At 44.8% G+C, this 12,512-nt stretch overlaps 1 protein-coding gene across 1 annotated transcript in view; it reads right to left on the minus strand.

Moving 5' to 3' along the window:
* Positions 1-12,512, minus strand: part of PCSK9 (proprotein convertase subtilisin/kexin type 9) — an 85,117-nt gene that overhangs the window by 36,338 nt on the left and 36,267 nt on the right. Inside the window, exon 6 of the mRNA XM_073593450.1 lies at positions 11,747-11,880. Within this exon, the coding sequence (XP_073449551.1) occupies positions 11,747-11,880 (134 nt within the window). The remainder of the gene's footprint in view (positions 1-11,746; positions 11,881-12,512) is intronic.

Consider the following 12,512-nt stretch of genomic DNA (forward strand, 5'->3'; position numbering starts at 1 on the left):
GCAGCCTGCCCCAGTACAGCCTTCCCCAGTGCAGCCTTGCCCCAGTGCAGCCTTCCCCAGTGCAGCCTTCCCCAGTGCAGCCTTGCCCCAGTGCAGCCTTCCCCAGTGCAGCCTTCCCCAGTGCAGCCTTGCCCCAGTGCAGCCTTCGATCCCCTGTCCCTGCTTGCTGGGCTTCAAAATCGCCGACCGCGATTTGAAAATGGCGCCGCCGGCGCCGAAATACACAGAGCCGGTCCTCGGCTCTTTCCGGCGGCTCTCGTTTACGTTCGGTTTCACTCGTAGCCCCGAGCGGAGCTATCCGAACCTACTCCGGACATGGTCAACTTTGCCATTAAACCTCATAGGCCGAATCAACATCTTTAAAATGATCTACTTACCAAAGTTTCTTTATTGCCTTCGAGCTGCCCCTGTCTTTTTTCCCAAAAAACTCTTTTTGACTATTGAATCTATTCTCTCATCCTTCCTTTGGAATAATGCCCATCCTCGGATAGCAAGATATATAAAATATGGCATCTGAACTACAGTGTGCCATATCCCTAAACCTTCAGAGGCGTTGATATTTCTCAACTGGAAGGGGCTTTGTATGTTACAAGGCTCTTGTCTCAATTGATCTTGGGAGTGAGGTGGGCTGGGACCTAAATAGGTCTAAGGTGCATCAGTGTGAATGATTGAGTGAATGGGTGTGTGACTGCTTTTATATAGTTAGGGGTACCTTCTACTGCTTTCTAACTCCCTAATCCCCACACCTAACGTGGGGAACAGGGAGATGTTTTCCCAGGGCTCTGGGATAGTATATGAGCCTACTAAGCCATGTTGCTGATTTTATTGGGTCGCTAAGGCCCCCAAATATATTTGTTTAGAGGCATGTGTAATTTGGTCCCCTGTTTAAACCCCCCCCTTTATTTCTTTTCATGTATTTACTTTAATACCCTGTGATTGTTATGTTTAATTGCAAAACTGATAAATAAACACCTTAAAAAAAAAAAAGAAACCATAGGGGCAAATGATGTTATACATTCCAGGAGTCTTCAGGAGGGGAGTGAGGGTTCTCAGTTCAGCCTATGCTGAGCCTATGCCGAGCTAAGGGAAGATGGATTCCAAGAAGTAAATGCTACATGCATCATCTGCCCTTAATCAAGATGGCCACTGCCAGAAATGCCAGGGGGTGTTTTTCAAGATGCTTTCTCAGCAAAATAAAGCATAGAGATGTCAGGGCTGGGTTCTTAGCAGCTCTCTTCTCTGTGCTCAGGCTGCACAGCTGTCGGATAATTGTCAACACTCATTGTTCCACAGTGGCTCACCTGCTTATCATTACCTGCTCGTCAGTCCCGCCTAAAGCCAGCCCCTTCTGGCTTTTTAAACTGCCTTTTTCATTTCTTTCGTGCCTTCGCCTGGTCAAAATATCTCTGCTGTATTCCAGTGAAAGACTTTGCCCGATTCTGTTCTTCTGCCTCTGACTTCGCTGATTTCTGGTTTCCTGATTACTGGCTCGTCTGATTACCCATTTTGGCTTCCATTTCCTGGCTTATGTTTTGACTACGTTTACTGATCTGTAACATTTTTACCATTACATTAAAGGTGTGATTTTTACTTTTTTTTTTTTTTTTAAGGTGACTTAACAAAGGGCCACACCCCAAAACGTGTTGTCAGGATGACAGAAACCACCTTTGCACTCTCACCACCAGCATAGGTTCCATGTGTGCCTCCGTGCATTGTGCCTCGTCTTGGACCAGCATTCCCCCGAGCGGATGACGTCACACTCGGGTGCTTCTCCTGCTTGTCCACGCAGTTGTTGGCCGGTCCTTCCTCCTTCGGCAGTCGAGCTGCTGCACAGATTCGGTGTCCCCCAGCCTCAAGTCTAGGTTCACCCACCCGGCCTGACACCCTTCCATCGGGATTTGCTTATTGCAGACGAGGAGCACAGCCAGACCACTGAAGCACCGTCCTGCAGGGCTGGACGAGAGCCAACCGCATGTTCAAGGTACTCGTACAGTATTGTTCACGCTGATTGGATTTTTCATCTGCCTGAGGAGAGCTCTGCATTAATTGACTTAGTATATCGTCTCCAATTATTATCTTAATGAACTTCCTTTTATTTTTAACATCATTGGTACCGTTATAGACCATTTCTAGTGTTTATAGTGGTCATCAGCTTTTTCCCACAGGAGTTTACACTTAGCGCTTTTTTTTTGTGTGGCTTTTTTTGATTTTTACAGCTAATGGGGGCAATAACTTCTCCGCAGGATGTGGAAACCTTGCAAGAAGATCTGAACAAATAAAGGGGGTGGGCAACTACATGGCAAATGAGGTTTAATGTGGAAAAATGTAAAATAATGCATTTGGGTGGCACATATGAATGCAATCTACTCACTGGGGGGAGAACCTCTGGGGGAATCAAGGATGGAAAAGGACCTGGGGGGCCTAGTAGATGATAGTGTCAGAAACCATGAATCAGACCAAGACAGAAGTGCAGTAAAAATCACACTAATTTAATAATAATAATAAGAGGTAAACAGAGCCAACGTAGTCAAAACAAAGCCAGAATTCAGTAACCCGAACAGATAGTCAGAGAAGCCAGGACGTCAGGGAGCCAGGTATCAGCGTACTTCAGGACAAGCCAGGAGATCAGGAAACCGGAGAATCAGCGTAGTGCAGGGGTGTCCAAACTACGGCCCTCCAGCTGTTGCGGAACTACACTTCCCATGAGGCATTGTAAAACTCTGACATTCACAGACATGACTAGGCATGATGGGAGTTGTAGTTCCTTAACAACTGGAGGGCCATAGTTTGGACACCACTGGCGTAGTGGAACAGCAAGCAGGATCAGGAACCAGAACGGATGTCAGCCAAGCCAGTCTTTCACAGGTACACAGGATAGTCTCTGATATGTTTAACAGGCGAAGGCAGGATGGATCTGGACTGAGCAGCTTAAGTAGCCAGCAGGACTGACGAGCAGGATATCATCACCAGGTGATTCACTGTGGAAAGATTAGAGCTGGCAATTAACTGACAGCTGAGTGGCCTGCTCTGAGAAAGAAGGGCTGAGCCCAGCCCTGACAGTACCCCCTCCTTACCGACCCTTCCCCCTCAGAGGACCACCAGGTTTGAGGGGAAAACATCTATGGAAAGCACGGAGGAGGAAGAGACCCAATGAACCAGGTACTATATGCCTCCACGAAACCTAGGGGAGTCAACAATGTACTCTACTTCATACTCCTCATGGTCCTCAACCTGCACTGGGTGAGGACGTGGCACGGAGGTGGTGAAGTGGTTGCAGACCAAAGGTTTTAATAAGGAGGTATGAAACACATTTGAGATACGCATATTCGAAGGAAGGTCTAAAGCATATGCCACTGGGTTTATCCTGCAGAGAATATGGAAAGACCCAATAAACCGAGGTGCCAACTTCAGTGAGGGAACACGGAGTCGGAGGTTGCGAGATGACAGCCAGACCCTGTCCCCAACCTGGTAGGAGGGTGCAGGCATCTGTGGTCAGCATGGAGTCTGTACCTATCATTGGTATGTCGCAAGGACTCCTGGACCTGTACCCAAGTAGAACGAACACCACAGAGATGCTCCTCTAACGCAGGAATGCTCTGAGGAGCAAATGAGTCAGGCAACATGGATGGTTGGAAACCATAGTTCGCCATAAACGGGGACAATCGGGAAGCAGAATTCATGGCACTAATGTGAGCAAACTCCACCCAAGGTAAGAGGTCTGACCAGTTGTTATGATGGTCAGAAATATAGCAACGTAGAAACTGCTCCAAGGACTGGTTGCTCCTTCTGCGGCCCCATTAGATACGCAGAGGAGAAAGGAAGCTGAATTCCCAACTGTGCACAATAGGCTCGCCAGAATTGGGACACAAACTGACTACCCTGTCGGAGACGATCGCCTTGGGTAACCCATGTAAGCGAAATATCTCCCGAGCAAAAATGGAGGCCAGTTCCTTAGATGTGGGCAACTTCTTAAGTGGAATGCAATGAGACATTTTTGAGAACCGGTCAACCACCATAAGGATAACTGTGTTGCCCTGAAAGTTGGGTAACTCCACAATGAAATCCATGTACAGGTGGGTCCAAGGCCTCTCTCCATTGGGAATGGGTTGTAGGAAGCCCACTGGAAGATGTCGTGGTGTCTTACTCTGAGCACACATGGAACAAGCAGATACGAAGGCAGCTACATCAGTACGTAGACTAGGCCACCAGAATTGTTGAGAAATGGCCCAAAAGAGTTGATTCTTCCCTGGGTAACCAGCAGCCTTGGGAGAATAGTAAGTCTGGAGCACGGCAGTACGGAGACTATAGGGGACAAAGCAGTGGTCACAAGGTTTTTCAGGAGGAGCATGGATCTGAGCGGCAAGAATCTTGTCACCCAAAGGAGAAGTGAGACTGGTGCGAACCGTAGCCAAAATACGATTAGAAGGAATCACTGGAGGGGGGGGGCGTGGCCTGACGCTACATGGAGTAGGACGTGTTCCGAGTAGCTCCGCACGTTGATCCTGCAATCCTCGGCATCCTACAACCCACGGAAGATATCCTGACCCTAAAAGTACCTTCCCAGACACACCAGACTTCAGGAAATATGTCTCTGACGAAATCACAAAAACCTGCTACAACGAGACTCGATCAATACCGCCACCAGGAGAAAGAGGACCATGAGGAAAATGGCGGCGCCGCTCAGCAGGGTGAAGAGCGAACAGCAGGAGATACAGACAAGCTGCTGGAAGCTATTACCTTTTGCCGCACGTCGCTCACCTCCCAAATAGAAGAAGTCAAAGTAGACATCTCTTTAATCAGACAAGACCTGCACAAACTTCGGGATCGAGTTAAGGAGACAGAGACCCGCATTAGCAACACAGACAACGCCATTCCTCCAAACGGGGATGGAGCAGATGAAACAACAAATTCAACAACTGTTCTCCAAACAAGACGACATTGAGAACAGGAGTAGAAGATGTAACATCCGCTTAATCGGTCTTCCAGAGGGGGCAGAAGGTAAAGATCCAACTACTTTCCTAGAGCAATTGCTCACAAATACATATGGCAGAGAGGCCTTTTCCCCCATGCTGGCAGTTGAAAGAGCACACCGCATGCCGGCCAGACCACCACCCCAGAGAGCCCCGCCACGCACATTTAACGCAAACCTACTGAATTACAAGGACAGAGATGTGGCCCTGCGCCTGGCAAGGGAGAGGGGTAATATCCCATTTGGTAATGTTAAAATCGCACTATTCTCGGACTTTTCGGCAGAGGTAGAGCGACGCAAACAAACATTCATGGAAGCCAAACGCAAACTCAGAAATATGCACTTCAAATATGCAATGCTGTTTCCTGCAAGACTTAGAGTGGAACATGATGCCCGTGCATCTTTCTTTGAGGGCCCTACAGATCTGATGGCCTGGATAGAGCGCCTGGTAATTTTACCAGGCCACAGAGACTGCCTATCTAACCACAGATGCCCGTGCATCTTTCTTTGAGGGCCCTACAGATCTGATGGCCTGGATAGAGCGCCGAAACACTTCCGATAAAACGGACTGAAATATATGTGAGTATAAGTTATATAACAGAGATTGTACTCAATAAGACCCAAATCTACCCACGGCAGCAGCCTGTGGTCACCCCAACCCCTGAAACTTTGCTCCATGATACTTTATTATCCACCAGTTGTTACCGTTGTGGACTAATTTTACCAGGCCGCAGAGACTGCCTATCTAACCACAGATGCTTCCTATCCTAAAAGGGTCATGATTCATCCTAGATCAGTGGGACAACACTTAGACATAATGATTTGCAACTTCTTCAAGAATGCCCCTACTGGGACATGCCATATATCTTGCAAGCTACAGCAGTAGCAGTAGCAGGAGCCTCGGACTGTTATAGTCTTACTGGCAACGTGTAAAGTGCAGAGTGACTTGCCCCCATGCACTTCTAGAGAAGACGGCTTAAGAGACTGGCATCACTACCAAATTAAGCTCACCATTTACCAGACAAGCTGGTTTCCCCTATTTTATCTTTTTTTCTATCATTTTTTTTCTTTTTTACTGGGTGCCGTTTTCTCTTGGAATGCAACAAAAGTTCTGTTCAGGGACTATGCTCGCATCAGTTGGGAGAGGTGCAGGGCAGGGAGCGGGAAGGGGGGAGGGGAAACTAAAATGTTCAACCTACAAGTGTATGATATAAGTTCTATATACAAAGAGCTAGTATGTTCATGGTTCAAAAGGTATTATTTAAGTAATTGCTGGATTACACCACACTCAACCTCAAGACACCACACTCAACCTCAAGACATAGAGGGTTTATTATGATTTATTTTCAGATATATAGATATGTTCATAGATATAAAATATGCATATATAGGTATCAATGTCAAGTGCATCACTGAAGTTTCTTACTTGGAACGTGAGAGGATTACGTGACAAGGTCAAACGCACGGCGACACTCGCATTCCTTAAGAAACAAGGAGCAGATGTAATTACTCTGGTTGAGACACATGTAGAGGGCAGACTCCAAATGGCACTCCGACGCCCATGGGTGGGCTGGACATTTCACTCGACGCATACACCTCACTCCAGAGGAGTATCCGTACTCATTGCAAAATCAGTACATTTTGAACTGAGTGAACTCCAAACAGATCCACGAGACTGTTATGTATTTATATCCTCCAAAATTAATGGGGAATCCTTCTTAATTATGGCCTTCTATGTCCCTCCTCCATTCTCCATTTCGATACTTCTAGAAGGTATTTCCTTTATGGCTAGGTATCCCACGGCTCTGGTATTATGGATGGGTGACTTCAATATCACAGGGAACGAAGAATTAGATAGACTTAGACCCTCAACACCTAACATAAGCTATACCGGGGACTCCAGGTTGTCTAACCTTATTCCCCCACTTCATTTAATTGACACTTGGAGACACAGATTCCCACGTAAATGAGCCTACTCGTGTTTCTCATCATCACATAATACCATGTCACGCATTGACTTTATATTAATATCGCAAAGACTCATTCCACGCCTCTTAGATACCAGGTTTGGTCCCAGATTACTTTCAGACCACGCCCCATACTGGATTACACTAAACTTCCCATTTGAAAAACCACCACGGCATGGCGTTTGAACCCATTTTGGCTGTCACTGTTCCCTGAAGATGACGACCTTGCCACCAAATGGGGCAGATTTTATAAAGAGAACGTTGACTCTGCCTCCCCCTTGGTGGTATGGGAAACTTTTAAGTTACATGCCCGTGCCTCCCTAACAACACATATTAATAAGCTAAAAATGGATTCGACAGAAACATATAATAAGGCAGTGAAGGAACTCACATCTACAGAATGGACATATGCAGTGGATCCTTCCCAGACCAATGCTTTTCTTCTTAAAATGCAGACGAGAGTGGTGAATCAAATACAGTACGCGAAAGCGAGACAGAAACTATTCTTCACCAAGCAGAAGCATTTTGAACAGGGGGAAAGGGCTGGCAAACTTCTCGCTTACCTGGTCCATAGTGAGGACAAACCTCCAGTGGTAATTACACTCCAGGGCCCAGATGGACAAAAAATCTCAGATTCCCCAACAGTGTCGTCTAGGTTTGGGGAATTCTTTAGGGACCTGTATACATCCACGGTACGGGAGGAATCCACTGATGTGGATTGCTTTCTGGATGAGATTGCATTTCCTCGGCTTGCTGAGGAGCAGGTTCGCCTTCTGGAGGCTCCTCTCACAGTGGAGGAAATTGCGACTGCGATAGCTAGTTTTGCCAGATCCAAATCTCCAGGCTCAGATGGTTTACCTATTGAGTTTTACTCACAATATAGTGAAGTGATCACCCCCAAATTATTAGCCCTATATAATGAAATGTTTAAATCTTTTACTCTGCCAATATCCATGAGAGAAGCCACCATAATTCTAATACCTAAACCAGGCAAAGACCCAAGCTTCCCAGAGTCATACCACCCCATATCATTATTACAAGTTGATATTAAAATCTTAGCCAAGACACTTTTCATTAGATTAAACCAGGTCATACTATCCCTCATACATCCAGACCAAGCTGGATTCATGCCTTGCCGTAACACTTCATTCAACCTTAGAAAATTATTCATTAACTTACAAGCTATACATGAAAATGTTGGCACATGAGTGGTGGTGACTCTAGACACGGCCAAAGTATTCGATTCAGTAGAGTGGAAATACCTGTGGGGATGCCTGGGGAGGTATGGATTTGGCCCCAACTTTATCAAATGGGTCCAATTACTGTATCAAAACCCCACAGCCAAGGTGGTGGCGAATGGTTGGCCTTCTCAGCAGTTTGACCTCGGTAGAGGCACGAAACAGGGCTGCCCACTCTCCCCACTGCTATATGCGTTGGCAGCGGAGCCGCTTGCCATATCTGTCCGGGCAGACCCGGAGATTGTAGGACTAAGGTTCGGAACACTCACCGAAAAAATCAGCATGTATGCTGACGATACACTACTATATCTAGCCGACCCTGGCCACTCACTTCATAATGCCCTCCAGACTATCGAACAATTCGGGAAATTTTCCGGACTCAAGATTAATTGGGAGAAATCCCAAATCCTGCCAATTGATAGCTTTCCACCCACAGAATTCCAAGCCGATTTGCCATTACAAAGAGTAGACATGATTAAATATTTAGGGGTATATATCTCCAGAACTCCATCAGATTATATAACTTTAAATATCAAGCCAATATTCTCTCTTATTAGAACCAAAATTAAAGTATGGACCCGTTTACCTTTGGCAGTATGGGGTCGTATTAATCTAATTAAAATGGTACTACTCCCCAAAATACTATATATACTCTGGCACACCCCGACATACATACCCTTAAAATATTTCAAGACACTTGAGGCCCTTCTTAAACCCTTTGTTTGGGGGAATAATAGGCACAAGTTATCATGGCAAGCCCTCAAAAACCCGACAGACATGGGAGGTACAGCACTCCCAGACTTTAATCACTATTACATCGCCTCCCAGTTGTCTCAACTCTTCCATATAGACAAAACAGATAGTGAAAGATTTTCACTTCTGCTGTGTCCAAAATGGGCACAACAAACCACAGATCCGATTTATGCTATCACTATGGGCACAAAGACCACAGAGGGAAGAGAAGACAAGAAGTCTTTACTTTATCACTACAGACGCATTTGGGAACTTGCCAATGGTAAATTGGATATCCCTTCACACAATGATTATACTCCCTTATGGTATAACAGAGACCTTCAAAAGTTCCACCACATTCAAGACCCCAGGCTTTGGATCAGACAGGGAATATTTTATTTATACCACATACTATCAAATGGAACCCTTAAAGACTTTAACACCCTTAAAGAAAAATTTACACTACACCACAATATGCTCTTTAGATTCTTTCAATTGAGACATGCAACTCAGTCACAATTTTTACAATCCCCACCACAACCCACATCTAACCCCATTATAGCAATCATAAAAGACACAGACCCAAAAAAATTAATATCTTGCTTCTACAACATGCTCAATGCACCGGTATCTGCCAGAGTAGCGTACAATCTCAAACCACGTTGGGAGGGAGATGTGGGACAGCTGGAGAACGGGGAATGGGAGGAAGCGATGGAGTCCTGTAAAGAAGTATCGCCCAAACTCTCAGATAGGTTATCACAAATATATTTATTACACCGAGCATACCTAACCCCGCTCAGTGTAGCCAGATACAACAAGAACCAATCTGCTACATGCCCAATGTGCGATTCCACAACTGGTACATTCTTCCACCTTATTTGGTCCTGTCCACGAATCCAGGGACTATGGAAACAAATCGTAACTTTTCTGCATGACAACATGGGTTCTCCTGTAACGATGGACCCAAAACAATGCTTGCTAGGGATATTCCCTGACCCTCCTGATAAATACACCAAAATTTTCCTCCAGGAAACTCTTTTCTCTGGAAGGAAAATAATAGCCAGGAAATGGATGAGACAGACACCCCCAGATTTCGGGGAGTGGAGAGCAGACATAAACGTAACTCTCCCCTACAAAAGGTTTCTATATATTAACAGAGGTTGTCCAGATAAGTTCAATATGATATGGGATCGTTGGATACAAGACTCGGAAACTTGGTCATAACTGATGTATATCTTTAATATAGTTGCATTAATCCTCTTATACTAGATTATTTCTATGCACTGACCCTGAAGAGAAAAATAAAATGAATGTAATACATGATGAACATATATAATTGTATGCTACAATATTACATTATATTATGTGGATGTAAACATAAGAATACCTTGCATTACCTGTATGCACTTTTGATTCAATAAAAACTTTTTTGGACAAAAAAAAAAAAAAAGAAGGAATCACTGGAACAGGAACCGATTCCAACTTGGAAGTGGAGGAAAATTGTTGCGACAAAGCATCTGCCAGGGCTGGGCTCAGTCCTGCTCGTCAGTCCTGGCTACTTAAGCCGTTCAGCCCTGTGGATCTCTGCCTTAGCCTTGGTCAACATCACAACATCTCCTGCGTTCCTGTTTAAAGACTTTCTTTGCTGACATCCCTTCTGGCTCCAGATCCTGTGTGCTGTTCCACTACATTGATCCTTGACTTCTGGCTTGGCTGACTATCCATTCCGGTTACTGAATTTTGGCTATGTTTTGACTACGTTTGTTCTTTTTACTTTTATTATTAAACAAGTGTGATTTAACTGTACATCTATCTCGGTCTGATTTCATGGTTTCTAACAGTAGGAGAAGGCCATGAATTCAATCTACTTGTTGGTAATATTTTTTCCAGATTGGATTAACATGGATCAGTTTGCCATGGCCTTACAAACGCTCCTGAGTCGCACGGCTCACCTGGAATCTGCCACTGTGGCCTGCCCTGGTACAACCTATGTTGCAGGCCGTCCCTGCTGCTGCTCCAGTCTCTGTGCAGGCACCCGCCTTGAGTATTAGCTCTATAAGAGGTATGTCTGGTTCCGCCCCGCTTCCCCACCGTTTTGGGGGCGATTAGCGTTATAGCCACGCGAAATGAAACAAATGCTTGACCACTTGTTTCTGCAATAGGTGTAAATACTCATCTCTTATAAAATAGCATTTGAAACTGGTATCGCCCACAAGTTAAACTGGCTGGCAAAGGGGTCTTTAGGAACCCTTGCCAGTTCCCTACAATGCCCTATAAATTCATTCAATGTGTAATCAATAGCCTATGAGAGGAGAGTGACCCCAGTTCTGACAGATATGAACAGTGCCTGAAACGGTAATTTGCCACCCCTACCTCTTTACAAAATGGACAATGGTGGATAAGGGGTTGCAATTAAAACCTGATGAGCTTGGATTTAAAGAGAAGGGGGAACAAGAACATCTCTACTTTTTAATGCGCAAGTTCCTAAGAATGTTTATGTTGTATTTTACACTAGCCCAATAAAGGATAACCTCTAAAGGTTCCTGTGCTTTCTTGCAATAACTTCACGTAAACCCAGAGGAATTTATCATTTGAAGCCAGAACGAGACCCATTGTAGTGTGCAGGGCATCGTTAGAGTTGGAAACTTCTAAAGTTCTGAGATCTCTCCACCAGGAACCCCAAAAAGATACATGACATTTGGTTTGGGGTTCAATCCGCCATCATCTGTCCAAAATTACAATGTAATTTTTTGGGATAAAAGATGGATTGCCAATGTTGTTTAGGTTTTTGTCATATCTATGAAATGCATTCTATTATAATAAAGAAGGAAATGACTGACCTGTCGGTAGAATCTGGTGCCATCTTCCTCTGGTACATTCTCAAACTCTGTGACGAGAACCTTCCCTTCAATCTCCCTGTGATTGCTCTGTATGCTGGTGTCAAGGAGATATACTTCCACCAGATCTCCTGTATCTAAACAGAAAAACATGTTCATGGAATAGTTAACACATTCCAGTTTTCAGTGGCAGTCAGTGATCAAAATAATGACTCACATGTTTACCTTGAATTTCTCTATAGTCCATTGGGGGACAATGCAATACCTGTGGTAGTATATGCCCTAACTATTGGATTTTGCACTTCACAAAAAGTTGCTCCCCTATAGGCAGCACCCTTGCTCTAATCAGTTCCTCTTCACTCTTTGCTTAGTGTCTGTATCAGGTAGATGCTAAACTTCTATAGCTGTAATACTTTTTAAATATCTTGCATTCAACCTTGCAAATTGTCCAGAAAGATGATGAAAGCACTCATGACTGCAGAGTCCGCTGACACCACAGCATTGGAGGGGATAGCTTGGCAGGTAAATCTGCCCTAATGTGCTAATTCACGGAACATACTATTACATTATGGCATAAGGCTTTTGGGAGCCATTTTTTAAAAAGTGTTACTAAACCCACAACCGTAAAATCAGTCTGTATATGCAGTAAAGCATGCTTGTTGTACTCACTGTGGAACCTAAGGGGTTAATCCTCTGCATTGTGTAAAAAAAGCTGTTTGATCCTGTTTGCTTTGATCCTCCCCTTCTTCCACAGTCCCCAATCTTTCTG

The sequence above is a fragment of the Aquarana catesbeiana genome, linkage group LG07, assembly GCF_042186555.1.
Source record: "Aquarana catesbeiana isolate 2022-GZ linkage group LG07, ASM4218655v1, whole genome shotgun sequence".
Lineage (NCBI taxonomy): Eukaryota > Metazoa > Chordata > Amphibia > Anura > Ranidae > Aquarana > Aquarana catesbeiana.